Below are 21414 nucleotides of genomic sequence, written 5' to 3'. Positions count from 1 at the left end.
CCAAGGAAGTTTAACATAAGCTATATTTTATCAATGATTCAAAAGTTTGTAAGAGAAGTTGTCCGAGAATATCAAAATACTTCTGCTTAATAGGTTCAAACAGTAATTTTATGATGATTTCGAAGTCATTATTTCTTGCTTGTGAGGACAATTACTTTGTTCATTTTATTTGCTGCATTTTGTTTACTCTTTCAATAATCCCTCTCCGAATTTTATTCTTCATTTTCACCCCTTTTTTGATTAACAACTTAAAGAGATTAAAATGACCTATTCATAAATCGCTATCAGGTATCCCAGTTGGTTTTTGAATAATTTTTGACAATTCACGAAGAAGAGAATATCCCAAAAATTAAAAAATTATTTAGCTATCCTCACTTTTTATTACCAGTTACAAGTCCTTGACATGCCGTTTGCGCTAACAGCTAGAGTACCAGAAAAATCAAAAATTTCGGAATCAGTATACCTGGCTTGTATTTTCTGTTCCAAAGTTGTGGGGTACGCACTGATAATCATTCTTGACCTGAAACGCCATCCATGATCTAAGTCCAAGTTCAAAAGAAAATAAAGTTCAAAAAATTAATTTGTGGAAGATTTAGATTCACTCAGTGAGAGCACTGCTATATTTCCAGTTCCGATTATCATACTTTATTGATCCCTTTCTTATAACAATACATAGTTCATATTTCTCATAACAATATCTAGTTCAACTATACCTAGTTCATTAAGTTTGTTTTAATTTACAGTCCAAGAATCTATTTTAAAATTCTATGCAAATTTTTGAAAGATAAATAAACAAAATAAGAAGTGCAGTTAATATAGTATATTCTTTCAAAGTTTCACGGACTTAAATTAGTTGTATTGGTCGTATAGCATTGAAACAATCAGTAGAATAATGGAAAATATCGAAGATTTCAAGATAAGCTAATCCACTCATTGACAAGCACAAATCTGTTAAGAGATTAGTGGATAGAGAGAAAAGTTGTCATTTTTGTCAGTTATTTTCATTTCCAGTTATTTCAATAGCACCAAGCAGTTTTCTAGATAGAAATTGAAGTTCTTTTGATATGCGGTCCTTCGATGGAAAATTTTTTCCCATAAGTACTATGAATAAGTTTAAATTAAAAAAGCAGTTAAAGAAATCTTGTAAATACCAAAAAAATTCATTGAAAAACTTTAAATTTTCCTAAAAAAAACGTCCTATTAAATTCATAAAAAGCAAATAGACCAAATATTCATAGAATAGAAGGCAAAAAGCGATTGGTAAGTAAGGAGTGTTTATAGGTATAAGCAGAATAAAGGCTAAATTTCCCGTGAGAAAGAATTGAACAATATAAATCTCACAGTGCAACTTGCAAAAAGTAACCCTTTTATGTATGATTATACGAAAATTTACCTGCTCTATTTAAATAAGTTATTGAGCTTTCAAATCAAGCATAGATATGAGCACTACTAGCTGTTAGAGTTTATGACGACAGTCTGTTCTCTTCCCGAAATTTAAGCATTTGTTAGAGATGGGAAATGGGATTGGAAGCGTTCTAAAGTGACAGATTACTCAAAGCAAGAATCGTAAGTTCGGAAAAATCATAAGTTATGTGTTTGTTTGAGAAAAACAAACCAAGTTGAGTTGGAAGGAATAGTTTCAGGACTGAAAGTTATGGTTTCAGATATTTACCTGTTTCGTGGAGTGTTGAAGGAAACGGAATATTCTAATGTTTTTAATTTTTACCCCTTTTGTACTATTCCTTCTAATTCCTATAAATTACTCTTTTCTCTGACAGTTTATAAATTCCTCAGTCTCAATCTAATAGGAAATATTATTATTTTCAAAACGATTTGCCTCAGAAAACGCATAGGAATATTAAATTTCATTGAAACTCAAAAGTTCTTTCTGAATTTGAGGGATGCAGTTACTATTTAAAAAATGAATAAACTTTACAAACTCCTAATCACGTCAATTTATGTATAGTAGTGAAAATCTGAATTGTATAAACCGCGCAATTAATTAACAAGCTCATCACTCGATAGATTGCTTGAGTTGAATAGATATTTGCTTTAGATTAGTTCATTCAATTAAAATCAACTAGTGAAAGATGAATTCGCATAACATCAATTGATGTAAATTCAAAGAATTTTAATATTAGAATTTTTAGACTGAACGAAATTAAACTCATATTAAGGCCTGATGAGAGATATGCTTTTAGTGAAAGTTTACAAATGCTTCCCAAACAAAGTCAGGTAACATTTTTATGTCCTGTTTGTTAAATTTATGATTAACACAGTATTAGAGCATGTCAACAAACTAGACTATTTAGTGGAAAATGTCATGTCACACTTACTTTTGTTTGTAATATTTCCAGGCATTCGATTCTTGCAAACTTAAAAAGCAGTAATTAAACAATTGCGATAAGCAGCTTATCTAGCATGCCACGTCAAAAAAAAAAAAAATGATATTAAATAGTTCTCAATAGAAATGATCATAAGGATTGAAAGAATATTGTGATGCTTTAACATGAGAGTCAGTTCTGTAAACAATGCTATCCAGACGTGATATACCGATCTTTATGATGATATCTATTAATTGTTATGAAAGATAACATATATATCTCACAATCAAATCTCCGCAACAATCTTCCTAATACAAAAGCTTGCTGGAGAAATGTTATTATCACTACTGATGTTAGTAGTAATGGTAGTCGTACTAGTGATGAAGATGATGAATTTACGTCATTATCGTAACTTGTTGTTAGTGAAGGCTCACGTACTTTTATAATAGATGCCGTGGAGTGTACACTTCGTTGCACAATGCAATACATCACTTTACTTTTCTCCTTGTAATATGATCGATTGAGAAAATCATAAGGAGAGATATGAAGACTTTGAACCACAATTATCAGCGTTGAAGGCCTTTTTTTTCATTTCAACAAAAGGTTGAAAGTTTATCACAGTAGAAATAAATATTTATGAACTTGAGTAATACAGCAACATTTGATAGTAAAGTAATTGACAAAGCAATGAATCGTTAGATAGCATTAAAGCAGTGAAACATCGAGCAGTTGTTTGAAAAAACTGCAATTAGAGGTAAATATGAGCATTGCTGCATATTGAACGAAACACCGCTCAGAATCAGATTTTTTATATCTGTTTTACAAATCTTCGTAAGAAGCATTGATGAAATCATTCCCAATGAAACCAATAATTAAACCATAATCAAACAAATAATAAAAATAATGATAAAGATAAACAACGTAAAAGGCTATTAAAGAATAGCGAATTAAGAAGTGGACAATTGTTTGAGGCAATACTAATTAATGCAACTATGTTTGAGTTAATTGGGTTAAGCAAAAATGAGACATTGCACTGCGATGCAGAATCCATGTGTTTCGCAAGAGATGCATATTTTAATTAAAAAAATTTAATAAAGGATATCGTAAATGGAATCTATTCAATAAATGATCCAAATTAACAAAAATTATGAATGGTATGCATGATTACTATTCTAAAAGGCAGATGATGAGTTACAGATTAAAGATAAGAATTCGGATTTCAGAATCATTATGTCAACCGACCAACACTTACCCCAAACCAATGTGTTAGTTCCGCTGTGTTTTCTTCTTAAAAACTTTTCTCCTCGAAGAAAGCGTACATTGAGTGATTATATCTTGCACGTTAATTAGGCCATTTAGACTACTCTGTCTATATTTCAATTAAGGTTGTCACTCTTAGACACATGCTATTTTTACAATAAAACAAGTAATTCTCTGATAATGGACATACATTAGGCTCAGACTATTTGATTTCCATGGAGATAATATCAGGAAGTATAAGATTTAATGAAAATGAAACATTCCTGTTAACTCATTCATAATAAACCTCTTCTTCTCTGACCACTGTCCCTTCTTCTCCGTCATTATTTCAGTAACAGTTCTGTTTGAATAAGTGACTAAAAAGTAATGATATTCTGAAGTATCTTTTAATAAGATTTCGTATTGATAATTTTGAATTTATAATAAATATCTAATTGAACAATTACACAAAATAACAGGAAGGAAACGAAGAGATCAAAAAACAAACCAACTAAAAACAGAAAATATAATTTTTTCCAAGAAATTGATTTCTTAAATTTATAGTTTGGTTAAAAATTTGAAAATTTTGGAAAATAAAATTATAAAGAATTAAACTCCTTTGGTTCCATGAACTTTTCTTTTGTCAAATAAAATAAGTGAAACTCGATATTTGAAAAGAGTTTTTGTTTAGGCAGTAGTTAAACTGTCTAAGAGAGATTATATTGAATCGTAACATTATTTTAAAAAAAAAATGTGTTCCTTAAAGAGTTCATAAGGATATGGAAGAGAAATAATTGTTGAGTTGCGCGACGCAATGACCCAGTTTTGTTGAGTAAACCAACACCAAATGAGATGGTGATTTTGTCAACTTTCATTCTTTTAATTCCAATGTCAGGGTTACCCATTTCTTTTCAAATAAAAGTCTAAATGCCATTACTACTTTTGACTTTATGCAAAACAATAGTTCCTTGCTCAGTGGCTGATATTAGTTTATCAGTCACAAGCAGTAAATGCAAGAATAAAACTATCTGATTCAATTTACTGTATATTATATGCGGTATGAATGGCTTCACTAAAATTACGACGGTCTTTGTTCGCTTTATATCTCAAGATAAATTACCGTAGCAAATATCAGTGAATATGTTTTCACCTTATTTTAATGAATATGACTTGAAATATCCATTTTATTTTATCTCTAGAAAGTTATGCAGTTTTCATACTTTCTAATTCTTAAATTGAGAATGAAACTGAGAACGGAAAAACATTTCCTGTCTCATTTTTTAAAAATCTGATTGTTTTGGAAGTCACCAAAAAATTGGAAATAAAAATAAAACCTGAAATAAATTAAAAAATAAACCCAAAATAAAATCCAAAACAAAGAGAAGTAGCAATAACAAATAAAATGGCTGATGTTAAATTGCTGATCTCTGCTAATTACTTGAAATAAACAAACAATGCTTGACATGATTATCAGTATCACTAATGCCTAGTTTTCAGCAGCGGACAACAACGAGACGTATGTACCCAAGAATAAATCGTACTACATTGACAACATTCATGATAACTGGATTCAACCATTTGATAATAGTATATGAGTAAGATAGTTATGTTAGACTATGAAGTGAATTGAACATTAATTAGTGTGGGAAAAAAAATTGCCAGAAAGGCAATAAAATAAGTGATTGATATCATTTTAAGACATCTTTTATTAGTACAAAAATGAAAAAAAATCAATTCCTATGTAGTTGCAATAGAAGTTGTAGTAGAAAGGCTGTTGATTATTGTAATGAGAATGAGAGATCTGTTGAATCAAAATGGAAATGGAAATTGACGAACCAAAAACTTAGTGAGACCCAAAACCGCTTCTCCCTACAACCGTACATAATCCTACCAACATAGCAAATAAATAAACAGTTCGGGGAGAGAGAGGGAACGATTAAAATTTAATTGTTGGTTAATTTGTGACGAGACACTTTAAAAAAGATTAGTCATGTCATAGTGACTATATTCTGCTATCAACAACCATCACATTCATATCACGATGGAATTTACCCAAACCTCTTAGTTATTTTACCACTGCGAATACCTATTCCGTTATTCAATTTCATCAATGTCCCATTTTATTTGTATATCCACCTATATATTACAAAAAGCAAATAGCTTAGTGGTTACATTTTTATAGTATCTAAAAATCCTTATCACTATTGCTATCACCACAATTTAACTCTTACCCATGTTCTCATCGTCGCCTCTCACCCACCAATTCCAAATAATACGATTTGTTTTCTTTCAGTACTGTGTTATTGCCAAATTTATGTTTTTTTTTAGAAAAATAACTATTATTCTCTCTCATTTTTCGAAAGGTATTTTGAAAGTATTTTAGTCTTTTGAAAATTCATTCAATGGCAGCTCAGTTTAAAATAAATTTTTTGCATTAAAACTTCTTGAATAAGTTTAAACTGAAGTAAAAAAAAATGTATGCTAAAGCGTATATACATTGCACGGCGACAATTTGTGACACTTTACCCATTTACTTGAATATCCCTCATTTATTTAGTATGCAAGCACCCAAGATGTATGCGGACAAAGTTCAAGGAGAAATCACGGCAGAGGAGATTATGAACGAATGAAAACAAAAAATGTCACTAATTGAAGGATAAAAGAAGAAAAGTTCAAAATTCCAAAAACAAGTCTGTAAATGATTTCTGAATTGTCAGCAATGTGTTTGAGTATAAGATCAATAATAGTGAAAATAGGATATTATATGACATTTGCCGGAAATAGGACAAATGCTTAAAATATACTTAAGTTTTTAGCAGTCATTGAACGAAAAATCAAGGTGAACTTATGCTGAGTTAATCAGAACTAGATTAAACATCCGGAAATCCGACTCTATCTGAGAACGAATGAGTAAATTTTGCTGAGTGACCAACGACTAACATATGAATATTTGAAAGAATAATTCAATTTGCTAGTAATTATCTAAAAAAGCTGATGTAAGACAGGATTTAATTTCGGTCAGTTTGAAACGATTAAAACGTGAAATTAAATCGAAACAGAGGACTTACTGAGAAAGGAAGACTTTCTACATTCAGACTTCAAATGAATCTTTGCAAACATTTTTATTGAATAATGATTCTAAGTAATTGCCAATCAGAATATTGAAAATGGACATTTTACGTCGAAGGTGGAAATACTTCAATTTATTAGATGGAAATACCTCAATTTATGAAAACGAAAACGCTGTTTATCGGATATTTACTAACGCTCTATCGCGAGGTCACTGTCATAGTCTTATCTACTGTGTTATGCCTAAACTGCTCCCAAACAGGTCCTTAGAAAAAGGATGGCTGAAAAAGTGAAACCTAACTGAAAATAGTAATTGTCTTATTGAATTTCGATAATAACTATCTTACTGAATTTCAGATAATTAAATTAAAAAATTTCATGCAAGTCAAATTTTGTATATGATGAGGTTAGATTCTAAGTTATCAGCTTGTTTATCGTCGTTGCATGTACTTTACTACTGAAGTTATATCAGTGAATGAGAAGTTAATCCTGCGTGTGACCAACCGATTTTGCTGAATAAGCTTGTCCCATCTTATTGTTACAGGACATAATGCAATGGTGATAGCAGAGTTTATGATAGAGTTTATGATAGAATTTTCAAAACATTTAAATTTCCAATTTACAATCTTTTTTTAGTGCGCTTTTGATAATCAAATTTGGGTTATATTTCTAACATCAAGCTACTTTTTATTTTATTATATATTTAGTTGTTATAATTTTGTTATATTAATATTTAGTATTAGTATAAATATTAATATTTAGTTTGTTAGTTTTGTGATTAGTAAAAAAAGAGTTTGGCGACCATACTAAACAATTCCTTATTTTTTGAAATAGTTATTCAACAGAAAATCCATTTCATTCCTTGAAAGTTTATCTTTTCATTTGTTGTCTCAGAGGTTTTACTTCCCAAACCTCAGCACAGACCACAACAGTTAAAAATATTTTTAACCACTCCAAAAATTAAAAGATTTGGTAATCCGTACATAATTAGCTCCACTTTCTTAAATTTACCCATTTCAAACTTAGATCTTCTTAAGTTATGCATTCTGAATCCTCCCATGAAGAAAACATTTCATGATTACCTCCAGAATATTCTTATTGCACCAGTTGTTGTTGCTGTTTGAATAATAAGTGGGCATCGAGCTAGGACCACCTATCGCTTCTTTAATTTCCTACAATATTAAAATTCTAGATTCGATGGTTAGTATTTCCCGAAACTTGCACTTGAATAAAGTTCAGCAGCACTTTCCCATATTCTTCATATAAAGTTTGATCCTTTAAAGTAATTATTGAATCATTAGTTTTAACTTCTCCTTTCAAACATGTATCCTTTATGACTGAACCGAAAGGTCACCAAGATAGAGAAATGCACTACCTTACACAACTGCTTATAATTGGTACTGATATTTAGTGCTCGAAGCATACTGACAGTTGAAAATTGTAACTGAAAATAATATTTAACATTATATTTCGTCTTTGATATAATTTTGCAACAAAAAAAAGAAAAAAACAGACATTGTTGAAATGATTGCAATGCATTGCATAAGAGGCAGCAAGCACCTCAGTTCAGTTCATTTGAATAGCAGATGGCCTATGTCATGACCTGTTGCTTTATAGACTTGTAAAAATTGCAAAACAGTCATGCAACACAGAAATGCGAGAAGTACATTGCTACTGCGATCACATGAATAGAGTGACCTGTTTTCAAGAAATATATGAAGACATTTTGAAAAGTAAAGTAGATGGAAGTGATCGTAGGAAAGCAATATTCAGAGTTATGACATTTCAGAAGGTTATTCTCGGAATATGTAAACCGAAAAGAAGTGCGAACAGCGGGAATGCATGACGAGAGAAATAGCGACTTGCTAAATGCTAAATCATTACTCTTACTAGTCGTAATTAAGGCAAAAACAATCATTTGCCAATTAAATTTAACGTTAAAAACTTCATACGAAAAGGTCAATCAATCATCGCAGTGTGTCAACGCTCTGAAATATGGAAATTACATAATCTTTGCAATATATTTCACAATTGTCAGTTTCTCTTTCCAGGAGAAGAAATCAGAAGCTCCTGGTTATTCCAGTGTTGGAAAAAAAAATAAAATTTCAATAATAATGAAAATAGCCTAGAAAAGATAAACAATAGTAATGCTGAAAGAGCTTAGCACCGGATCAGTAAAGACTGGGTAAAAATATTGTGGCAAAGGTTGGTAGTAATAATGGCATACTGAGAGAAATCCCGAGGTTAGGTTCAACTAAATACCGTATTGGTATCTGACGAGACCAAAATCTCGGTATATTCCTAATTTTGAAAAGTAAGAAATAAATATTAGAAACATGAAGCCTGAAATGCAACTGTGTAATAACTAGAAAAGTATATACGATGTGTTGCTAATATGTGTGCATAATGAAAAGACATTATGCCGAATCCTATCCTATCCTTTATCTTCAGATCAAACTGTCCCTTCTGGAATATTATCTATCTACGGCATAGACATGATAAAATACTGCTGATACTTTAGTAAGAGAATGAATTAGTAGTTCTTCAATTGAAATTAATCAAACTAACCTCGTGGGTGAAACATATTTTAAGATAGAATATGCAATCTTTACTAATCAGTAATTTAAAGAAGAGAAATCATTATTCATTCAAGTTTCTGTTCCAAAATGACCAGATCCGTAAATCGAATATTTGAAAACATTTGGAATTCAGGTAAACAAAATTTCTGCTGCTCTAGTTCAAAAAACTCCAAGTTTGATGATAAGACAGGCAAGAAAGAAAAGCTTTTCCTATAATATTCAAATTCATTTTTTTCTTGAGTTTAAGCAGAAATAGTGAACATCTTTAATTTTAGCTTTAGTTATTGAAATAAATTTTGCAAGAAAAATGTGCTCAACTATTAAAAAAAGATCTTAAAAGCTTTTCTCAGATATAATTAAAACCCTTAACTTGCCATTTTCCTGACGATTTGCAAAAATTATGAAAATTAATGTTAACAAAGCATACTGTAATTCAATCAGAGTTTTACTTTTTTCTAAATTAAAAGATCATGCTAAAAAAGATGAATTAAAAGATTTCAGTGATTTTATAACGAAGTCCGATCTAAATCTCGACCCTAAATACACTAATTGTGTTTCAGTCTGTCGGATTTTTACCTAATTCAAGAATTTCATGATTAAAGATTAAACATTTCAAAAATTATTCTTCATTTGCACCAAATCAATTCACTAAAATTTACTAGCCGTAAACCAATATTATTTACCACGAATTTCAAAATAGTTTTAATTTACTAGCAGCAAATCATTCATTTAATGCTAGCGGTATCTAACCATGAACTATTGAATAACAAGTGACAGAGTCAATTTTCCATAACTTCAATTGAAATTGTTTAATTCGACAAATCAAAAACCTGCTTGAAAGCTGCATGGCTAAGTAGTTAAATTATCGAAAACATGTGGTTTCTTTTATTTTCCTTAGATGATAAATTTTTTCAGATTTTGACCTTCATGATTGTCATGGCATTGTCTCCATTTATGCACAATATCCAGAATTAAGTCATCAATAGAATCTAAAAAGTTGCACTATTCTCCTTATTTTCCTATCAATAATTTAGTCGTAATGTTCCAATAATTTAGTGTTGTAGTATCAATTAAACATGTTCATGCAACTTTTCAGTTGTCGGGGTGTATATGAAATGGTCACTAACCATCAAATGGTCATATGAAATGGTTACTACCGTCAAATATCTTTTTACCATTAAAAAACTGCAGTTCTCAGTTGGGATAATACACCAAAGAAATTTTGCTCCAAATGAAATTACTGAATTTGAGATATTTGATCTTTCTTAAAAAAAATCTAATACGGTAGGAATTTATGATCATGACAGCCTAAGCATGTCATAAAGAAGTCACATGACAGATGTTCTAAATTTGACCCAATTATTTATTACTTGAAATTGTAAAAAAAAAAGAAAATTTTACGTCTTCATGCTGGTTGTGATCGCTATTAGAGTAAAGTGAATTGTTGAATGCTTCGATCAGTGATGATCGTTTACGAATGTGACCATTAACATTGTTCTGAAAATCCAAATAAAAGATCATTAACAATTATCATTTATTGTTGTCATTTTAAATGCTTGAAAATGTCAAAAATTGTTTTCATAAGAAATATTATGGAAATGCTGAAGATTTTGTCCCTTGTATTAACAATTTTATTTCGAAAGTGAAGTAAATGAACAACTAAATAAACAAATAAATAAAGATAATTGTATTGAATGAGTAAGGATTAATAATAGAATTTTAAATAATCAACTAATGAAATAGATGAAGGGACCAGGTAAGTTGGCGGTAGAATCATGAAATGCAGATTCTGTTGATTTGCTGCGGCAACAATAATCGGATCGTAGGAATGAATTCTAGAGAGAAATTGAGTCGAATAGCGTTGTTCGTTGACCTGATGCAAAATTTCAATAGCAGCATTTGCTATACATTTCAAAATTACAAATGATCTTTCAATACTTGAAAGAAAGGAAATGCAAATATTACACTTCCTTTCAAAAGACAGAAGTGTAAATGTTTGTTTATGAAAAAGTAGATTTGAGAGAATCGAGTAGATTCATCTTGATAAATATTTATTAATTTGAAAGATCAAAGGTGTAGAATTGATTCAAAAAGTGTGTAAGAAGAGAGACATCTTCACAGTTCCGGCAATTGCGGACAACTTCTCCAATGCTCCAGATCCAGTGTAGATTTCAGTCACGAGATCTGACAAAATCTTTTCAATTCAAATTTATTTCCTCCTAGTTTAAATTGACGGTTCTCTTCTGATTCAAATAGTATGTAAATAAGCGCATATCTAGAATTAACCATATGTAGGCCAGTAATACTCAAAGTCGATAGAGAAAGGAATATATCGACAGGATCAATATCGTTCATCTAATCTCGTTATTTGCTAACATTATTAAATAAATCTTAGCAATGACTTCTTCAAAAAGTTTCAAAACAATAAGATTATAGAAATGGTTTGTATTCGAATTGCAAGCGTTGCGAAAAATGGCATTCATTCGTAATTATCTTTTATCGAATTGAAAAATGAAATAAATGATGTAAGGGAACAAATTACTTTTATTTTGAAAAGCAAAGTTTCTTAATTTCAAAGTTTGAGGAAAAATCACTTTAATCTTTTCATTTTCTTTTTTTTTGCTAATAAATTGAAGAAGCAAAAAAGATGTCATTAATATTACAATTTATAAGAAGTAAGAAACAATGGAAAGTATTGACAATTAAAGAATATTCAGAATTTCATTATACACTGATTTTTTTGATTTTCCATCTCTTTGATTTCCCAAAATTTTCATAGAAGATACTAAAAAAGTATTATTTAAGAATCTGAAGTTTCTTTCCTGTTGCTGTTTGCCTATTTTCCTCTCTTTTGTAATTCTCTCCTCAGTCTAAATGCTCCATCACAAAACTCCATCCTATAAAATCATCCGCGCACGTATTTACTAAATTATTACCAACAATCTGATTTTAAATTAGCTTTGAATTTCAAATTTCTGGAAGTTGAGGAGATAAAGTATAAGGCATTAATACAATACGAAAAAGAAATGGACAAATGACCAGTTGAAGATGACAATATGTTTACTTGGTAAGGTGAAAACAAATTATAATTCAACTGTCTCATAAACGGCTATACACTGTGCATGTACATTTATGAATGGGTCCGTTATGATTAGTCTTTCTGGGTATTCTCCAAAACAACGTATCGGACCTTCACTCGTAATTCTCCGCAATCTGACCGTTAATATAAATCTTAAATATCTATTAACCCATATTTACGATGAACTAGAACACCTTTAAGTGCTTTCAAATTCTTTTACCTCTACTCTCACAAATTTAACCAAACATCCAAGTAACATAAAATGTCCAGGAACAAGTAAGCATCATAAATTAGAAACTGACCCGTCATCACTTATTGCTCCCTCATAGTGATTATAAGTTCAACTACACTTTATCTTTTGTAAATATATCACAGATATGTCATAAAATTAATTCATAATTTTTCTGTTCTTTTTAATTGCTTTCCTTGCAGCTTTGATTGTAAATGTATCTGCGACATATTTACTGAAAAGTTAATTGCGGCAGAAAAGTTTACCATTTAATAAAAAATGCAAGGAGAGAAAAATGTAAAAGTCTATCATCTGTGACTTATTGAATTTATTAAATTAGTGCTGACTTTATTCAAATTCACAAGCGGTACAAAATTTGGCTATTTTAATCCAAAAATTTTTTACACAACGATAACAAATTTTAATGCGATTAACTGTATTTCGGTACTTTAACACTTCGCGTAAAATGAAATGAAGAGTTGATAAGGCTTGAAGAGTCGGGAATTAACTACCTATTTCTTATGTAAAGTTGGTAACTGATGAAAACTGCAAATTTTCGAATTAAATGTTGATGATCTTTGGAAACACAGAATCTCACATTTGCTTTTTAGATCCTGCTTTCACATCAATGCATGATTTTTCCAAAAATTTTAAAAGTTACGAGCCAATGTTATTGTTAAGTTCTGAAACAGAGAGATCAATATTTAATTATCATTTCCGTAAAGTTTTATTTGCGAAGCTTTATTTGCAATTTGATTATTGCTGAACTTCTTGCTTAACAATAAGTCTGATAAAACTATGATACTTCATGAGATGGAACACTTGTAGTTATCAATTCCCCGAATATAAGGGACATATTACCAAATCTCAATGCGATATCCGTAATTTGTCCCACCAATTTAATCTCTCTCTATCGTACTTTTTATTCATCAATCCCCTAATTCATCCATTTTCAACATTTTTTTTGTATACAAAAGGTAACGAACAGCTGATGTCAAATCGCACTATTTTATCAGCTCTATCATTAGAATTATCTTAATGTTGAATGGAGGTCAGGTCAACAAATTCTAATTTTGACTTGTCGTAGATTTCTTATTCATGTTGTTCTGTTCGCCTTAGATCATTAATTGTCATCCATACTTTTTGTTTCTTGGATCGACAACTCAAACTCCATCGATCGTAAATCATCCAGTCGCATTCAAACCTAAATTTCAAATTTGGGAAAATATTACAACAATAATGACTGCTCATATCATGGAAATTAATCTGTATTCATTATTATTAAGAACTTTTTCAGAATTCCCTTAAGAAATAAGTTGTGCTAAAGACTTATTTTTCAGCAGTAATCCAAAAAAGGCATATTTTATTATTCAAAAAAGGAGCTAAAAAGAAAAGGAAACTTTTTTTTTTCCGTAAAAGACAGAAAAATTCTCCGGATTTCCTTTTCCTGTTTACTGAAATGTGTTTGACGGTTATTTTCCAAATGTATAACAAAAAGTATATCTTCCTCATACCGAATGAGTGGAAGCAATCCTCTTGACTAGATAATGTACGAGTAACATATTTTTCTTTTGAGTTTTCGTATTTTGATAGTCTCTTTTAAAGCGAGTCAGATGCCGAACTTCTCGAGCTCTTTTAGTATTTAAAAATGGTCTTGAGTGACTTTTCATGGAAATGAATAAATTTTGAGGTCCACAGTAAAGCAACAATTTATGCTTCTTTAAAAACTGTTCTATCGGTTTCAGTTTATAATGCTGAGGTAATTTAAGATGAGTGTCGTGAAGTTTTCCATGTAAAGATACATAGATAAGTAAGATCATCGAAAATGGCAATGAAAATACAGAAATTGGCAAATATGATAACAAGCATGAAGATAATACTCCATACAGAGATATCAGTAATTATCCAGAATGAATTCACGTTAGCTAACATCATCCCTATATCTTGACTGTAAGGTTGTTGACTTTCTTCTCCACAGAGGTGACCACAACAGATACATGTCTGATACAAGGTGTTACCATATAATAGCATAAATCAGAGTACGTTCCCGTCCTTTAAAGGAGAACGGCAATAAATGATGTGCGTGGTTTCTTGTCCTTTGAACTTTGAATGTCAACGTAGATCTCTTATTTTGTCCCGTTCTATTTTTGTTTGTGATCTCTCCAGATCTAATTTTGCGACAATTTCAAGATAATTTTCAGAAAACAGAATAACAAATATTGAAGTTGGAAGCTCTTTCCTTCTCCTTTTCTACCGGCAAAAGAAAATTTTACAGAATTGCACTTATATCTAGAATTTCTTAGCACTAACTCGTCAGAGAGGGTAACATTAGAACTACTTTTCAAGTTTTAAAATAATTTGGAAGAAAGAATAAATTGGAAACATGGATGATGTGCGTGATTCCTTGCCCTTTGAACCTTGAATACTTGCCGTTTAAAGTAAATCGGACAAAAAAACAGTTGACGGATCACAATGAGATGAAGATTAAGGCTTAAACTTCTTTAGCATCAATAAAAATACCCTACATTTCATCATAGATACAGCTATAATGCCTTTAGTTGAAAAAATTTCCTGAAAATGGATGCTCTGTTTGAAATTCAATTTATTAAAAGAAATCGGAAAACTAAGGCTACTATTTGTTCATTTTTGCATGCTGTCTCCACGTGTACACGTATGGAATCATCATACTGTGAGACTTTTTGCACTTCAAAACACCCAAACACCAATTATTCAAACTCAATGAGCAAAGGTTTTTCTGAATTAAAACTTATTTATTGAAAATGATGGAAGAAAATACTAAAAAAAGAGCGAACAATGGAATCGGGTTTGTGAATTAAAGAATGTGTAGTATACCTTACTGACTGCAAACATCTCCATTAACACAGGTAATGCTTATTTCAGTTGATTTTTGTTGTAAAGGATAAAATCGAACATATTTACAGCTCGTGGTACCATTACCATTTCCACATATACCTGGCCAACTAATAGATCCCACTCCGTTTATCAAACTGTATCTTCTATTGCAGTCTAACATAAGTTTATAACATTTACTACCCATTGGGATCCAAAAAACCGCATAAATTTCAAAAAACAACCACATTTGTATGCACTAAGAAAGCAAATTAATGTTTTTAAATGAGAAGTCAACGTTTTATTAAATTATTTGTAAATTAGTTAGTTAGTTTTTATCAGTACAGATGCTGATAAAAGGGCAACACTCTTTTGAATCCATAAAGAAATGAAAAAAGGTAATTAGTTAACCAATGCAAATTAGGCTAAACACGGATAGTATAGTGCTAAGCATCGAATGCCAGTAGGATCAGAGATATCTAAAGTCGAAACCTCAATTGAATATTTCTTTTGGCTTCTTTTTTAATATCAAAAAGCCATCAAATCGATGAGAGAACTTGTCTAACAACGTATAAATGATCGAATAGGTCTGAGCAGCAATGACGATATAAGGATGAGAAATTTCCTTATACAATAATAACATTGGGTGACAACAACGCAATAGAAATATCCTTCTTGACGATGCGAGGACGATCAGCAAATGATTGTATGGGCGAAACTATTTAAATAACTCTTCTCACTTCTTTCGACAAGGAAAGAATACATTCAACTTTTCTGTCTACTGAATAATATTTTAAAAAAAAGTGAAGGTCAGACTATCGAATCCTGTAGGATATCCATTTTGTTCGATAAAATCATAAGCTTAATATTCCTTTCTTTCCATAAAGATGTACAGGAGGCTGACAAAGCTTTCAAGAGAATTGTTAAATTTTGCTCGAAACAGGTTACGCACTTGATTGTAGACAGTTTGCGTGTCTTAAAATCCTATTATCATACGTCCGAAGTGACAACTTCGGAAATAGTGAACCTACAGGTGTATAAACACAAAGTCAGCGCTATTATCAAAAATGTAATCTGAAGACAAAAGAAAACTTCATATATTGCGGTTAGCGTCTTTGGAGCGGAGAAATTAAATACTTAGTCAGGGAGTAACTGATAAATTTAATATTCATAGGAAAAGAATCCATAGAACTTCTATTAAGCAATAGTGATCCTATAATTTTATTAAACTATCCCAATGCAATTACTTCCTTTTATATTATGGCTGACTTTTCTGACACTGCATGAGTTTGCAAATGCAAACGGTATGTGGACTTAAAAATCTCAAAAGGGCAGTTCCCCTCTATACCAGAATTAATAATTTTATCGAAAATTAAAGGCACTAACCAGTCGTGGATGAACAACAAAAGGACGGAATGTGTCGCAATACATGATCTTCAACAACCCGAAATATACCAAAACAAATAGGTCACACACAAAGTATATTAGGATATATTCTATCTGAAATTTCAGCCAAGCCAGTAGTATGCGACAAAGTCTAGTTTTCAATGCTAGAATTCATAAAGGAACAAGGGAAATATAATATTAGAAAGTTTGAGACGAAAAAAGGTATGAATTAATATACCTGCTGATTAATAAGATGATAAAAAACAAATGAACATGTGGGTGAACACTTGAAGGCATTGGTAAAGATAAAAGTCGGTAAATTAGTAATTAGTTGAGCAGATAAGTAAATAAATAAATTGTGAAATAGCCTCATATGCTGACGCAGAACGATAGTCTAACTCTTTTAGCAGCATTTGGAAATCGGACATCACTTGGAATTATTAAAAAAGACTTTCTGAATTTTTCCAGTGTGGTTAAACTCTGCATATTTTCATAGTGCAAGCACGAGACATAAAGTGTGGTACCGAACTTTGAAAATAAATAAATAAAGATGAATCTCTCTAATAATAGAAACGAATATTAGCGGTGAGAAAATCCATTGTCATTGTAAGTTACTTTTTAGATCATATGTCATGAATTTAAACGGATAAACATCGGAATGTTAGTCTTAAAATTGTCACAAAAGAAAAAAATTCTTGCCTGATATCAAATTATCTCGTGAATTAAGACAGAAGGAGCAGAAATGGGAAGGAGAGCTTTAAGAATAAACTAGTAAAAAGTTATTCTAATTCTTTAATCTTTCGCCGAGATCTGATGAGGCTAATCGGACCTACATAGACTTATACCCTTATTAATACATAGTAGTAAGGTATGGAATTTAAATCGAATTCCACGACTTTAAAACAAATATCGCCAAACGTCAATTGAAGTGATGATTGTACGAAGTGATAACTTGAAAACTTTCGTGATTTTTGAAAAGATAACCTTTTTCGCAAGAAGAACAAAGAAAAACAATATCCAGATTAGAGAGAATATTTATGGAAATTAATGGACAAGAAAAAACTGGATTGAATGACATTGAAAAACTTCTGGAGAGTGCAAAAAATGTAAAAGAAAGCGCAAATGGCGTGTTATAAGTTCATCGGTTTAATGTTATGTTTAGAAAAAATTTCCGAAAATTTCAGAATCTAACAATTTGTCTATCTTATCCTTTACCAAAACACAAATGAGCCAGCTCTAGAAATCTAAGTAAGAATCTTTTAATGAAAGGAAAATCTTGAGAAATGAGAGTAAATGAAATGAGTTTCGAATCTCTTCAACATGTTGAAAAGACCTTTGTAACTATTACTTCTTCTATCTATAACTATAACTTAGTCAGTGGAAAAGTATAAAGGAGTGGTCAACAGTGGATGAGGTAAGGGATCATTGTGTGATTGCGTACGGCATTGGATTGGATTTATGCAAGGATAATTACTATCAACGTCCTAATAGCTAACAAGTGGAAACCACTGATAACAACAAAATTTTAAGTTTATCCATCTCTCTGAAATGGATTCGTATCGATGTGTTATTTGCCTACTTCCAAGTCCCATATTAGCAACAACTCCACAAATCACAATTAGATAGGGGAAAACATATGTTTAATTTAGTTTTAAATCCTAGAATGTGTTTTATTCATGCTTTTAAACCTATCGAAAAATCAATTCTGAAAAGGTAATGAGAACTTTTATGAATAATTCAATTCATCGTTGTAAATATATGGGAAAGTTGAATCTTTCCCGTAAAAATTTCCGTGTTTCTTTTAATTCCTTTGAAAATGACGACATTCGAAGAATATCCTATCAAAGTAGTCTGTGTTCATCACTGGTTTCCAGATCTTTCCAATGAGACAGCTAATGTAAAATGTAAAATAATCATTGAAGTAATCATTCTGAAGTTATAACGAATAGCCAATGAATTCAAGATCAGTGCAAACGAAAAGCAAGATCAAAGTAATCGAAATTCCCGGAACACTTCTACTTCTTGTTGAAAAGATAATATAGTCACAACTGCAAATGGCATACATGACACCAATACGACCATACATGGACCCTTGTGTAAGAAATGTAAACAGAGGACAACTACGCAAACTATTTCCTGTTCGTACTATTTTTGTTCGCTTTTCGAAATTATTACGGAAAGAGATATTTTACTGGAAAATTCTGACATAAGTACTCATATTTATAAAAATATGAAGAGAACAGAATGAAATATTTTCTATTTGGAGTAGACAGAAATAAAGCGGTAGATACTAAGCTTCAAGTCTCCCAATAATTAATGGTTAAAGGACAATTGATTTCGAATTCATAACCTAAGTCTCCAACTCATCCTATTTTCTCAATATGAGAAAGGACCAGCAACAAAGGACCTTTCTTTCCGTTCTTAAATGAGTAGGAAATAAAGAATTACTGAATCTATTTTCAAGTATTGAAGTATGATTGAAATAACTCTCAAAATACAAGTAAAAAAATTTGAGAAAGATAACATTAAAAACGAAAAAAAGAGAAAAAAGAAAAGAGTAATAAAAGTAGCAAACAAAAATATTCAGTTGATGAAAGCTCTGTGAAAGTGTTGAGATATTTCAGTTACAGTTAAGAACTCTTTCATAGTACAAGATTTCATTTTTTTTTTTTGCATATGACGTTTTTTTTTGGGACATTTAAAAGGAAATTTAGGATTATCAAGAAAAAAACTAGACTGAAAATTTCAACATTTAAATTCTTATGATCATAAACATTATCAGTGGTTAATTGCTGAAAAATTATGACTTGGGCCTTTTTGATGAATGTATTCGACTACATTCTACTTTTTTATAATTCAATTCATATGGAAAGAATTTTCTGTTAAGAGAAAAGTGTTTTCGTTATTTCGGTGCTTAAATAACTTTTAGAAAAAATGCTCTCAATACTTATTTTTACATTTAAAATCAAATTAACGATGTCATCCGGCAATAATCAAAATTGAAAAGGAAATATATATTTCACATCATGCAGTTTATTTAAATAGTGTGTGAATAAGAAGTTAATTGAAATGGAAATAAAGTTAATTTTGATTTAACTATTAACAAAATGTACATCCCATCCCTCTTTCACTTCCTTTTCCTCTAAATGCATCTGATTTTAGGGAAGGCCATTGTGGTTTTTCTTTTTTTTTTTTAAATAAAGTGGATTGAAAGAGTCTGAAAACATCGTTGTTTGCCGTTAATATTAAATGGACGAAAAGTTTGTAAATGAGCGTATAGCGCTATTTAAGCTATTTGTTTGAGTTAAAACCCGTTTCCGATGCATTATGCCTTTAAATATAATAGTTGTAGCATAGCTTTGCAGCTAAACTTACAATTCACAATTGCTAAAATGAATTTCACAAAAAGTTATGCAAAAAGGACCATTAAAAGATATAAAACTTCATATGCTACAATAAGTGCAAAGTCTTTGATCGGCATTTACTTCCATTAAATGCATTGATTGAGTAGTAAAGAGATATCACCTAGTAAAAAAATGCCACCCTTATACACCAAAGCTCGGCATGATGAGTAAATTAGGAAACCCGCCCACCATGTAAATATTGTATATTAAGGATTCATTAGCATTCAAGAAAAAAAATTTGGAAAAAATAGAACCTATGGAAACTTATGACAAGTCAACAAGTAATGGGAAAGTGATAAAAGCAGTGACTTGAAGAAATTCATCAAGAATTCAAAGGAAAAAAAAAGGAAAGGAGAGGATGGAAATTTTGAAATGTTCAAATCAATGTGCTTGTGTACTTCTTTTCAGTTGATTTATGACGCTTTTTGAGCACATGCAATCAAATATGCGGCGGAGGGATAAAGGTAGAAACAAATTAGTAAAGAGAGAATTAATAGGGAGACAAAGAGAGAAGGAAAGCAAACAAATTGGTTCTTCTACGTCTTATGCACTTACAATTAAAATTTTAATTAGATGTTTAGATGTCCGATTGAGTGATACAGGAATGATCCTTAATCGGCAAATTCATGATTTATTATCCATTAGACCTGACCGGGCATCTGATGGTCCTCCAACAAGTTTTTCATGCCAGCGAAGCTGCGGGGGAAGCATGTCGCCACCTTCCCCTTCTCCCCTCCCCCCCCCCCCCCTCCGCCCGCTGCTCTTCCCTTACAAGCCTGAGTGACACTCGGACGCCATCTTGACAGACAGTGGAGGCTTCCCCTGATTGGCTATGTATGTATATATTTAATGTCAGGATCAATTTTCTTTATCTCTTCTTTTCATTTCAATTCCATTTCTCCACTTTGTTTTCTTAGTATCTGACCATATATTGACCAGGTTCCTTTTCTTTTTCAGTTGGGAATGTCCAGTTTGGTGTTTTTGAATACAATCTATCTTTGTTTTGTTTTGTTTTTTCCACAATTTTCAATCAATGCTGCTCTTATGTAGTGATTCCCCAAGTTTTTATCTACTTTTCATTTGTCATATCATAAATTGGTATGCCAGCCAAAATCTTTCAATGTTAAAGTCCATTGGTCTTTCATCACAAGTTCATCATCTGAACATTAAAAATAATGATGTAATTAGATCCTCCACATTTTCAGTGAATCCATCACAGTATTCTATTTACTGTTTTTTTATGAAAGAATAGTAT

The 21414-nt window shown here is 31.0% G+C and overlaps 2 protein-coding genes across 2 annotated transcripts; both read right to left on the bottom strand.

Moving 5' to 3' along the window:
- Positions 1 to 13611: 13611 nt before the first annotated feature.
- Positions 13612 to 14518, bottom strand: LOAG_05215 (hypothetical protein; the record flags this gene model as incomplete). The annotated part of the gene is made up of 3 exons (XM_003140752.1): positions 13612 to 13785; positions 14034 to 14273; positions 14450 to 14518. 3 exons carry the CDS (start codon positions 14516 to 14518, stop codon positions 13612 to 13614), a joined length of 483 nt encoding a protein of 160 aa, XP_003140800.1.
- Positions 14519 to 15151: 633 nt separating this feature from the next.
- LOAG_05214 (hypothetical protein) lies at positions 15152 to 15577 on the bottom strand (the record flags this gene model as incomplete). The annotated part of the gene is made up of 2 exons (XM_003140751.1): positions 15152 to 15274; positions 15389 to 15577. The coding sequence occupies 2 exons, from the start codon at positions 15575 to 15577 to the stop codon at positions 15152 to 15154; spliced, it is 312 nt and encodes a 103-aa protein (XP_003140799.1).
- Positions 15578 to 21414: the final 5837 nt, after the last annotated feature.

The sequence above is a fragment of the Loa loa genome (assembly GCF_000183805.2).
Source record: "Loa loa unplaced genomic scaffold supercont3.6, whole genome shotgun sequence".
NCBI classification, from domain to species: domain Eukaryota; kingdom Metazoa; phylum Nematoda; class Chromadorea; order Rhabditida; family Onchocercidae; genus Loa; species Loa loa.
The sequence above is the reverse complement of the archived record's forward strand: the minus strand, read 5'-3'. Positions and strand labels throughout refer to the sequence as shown.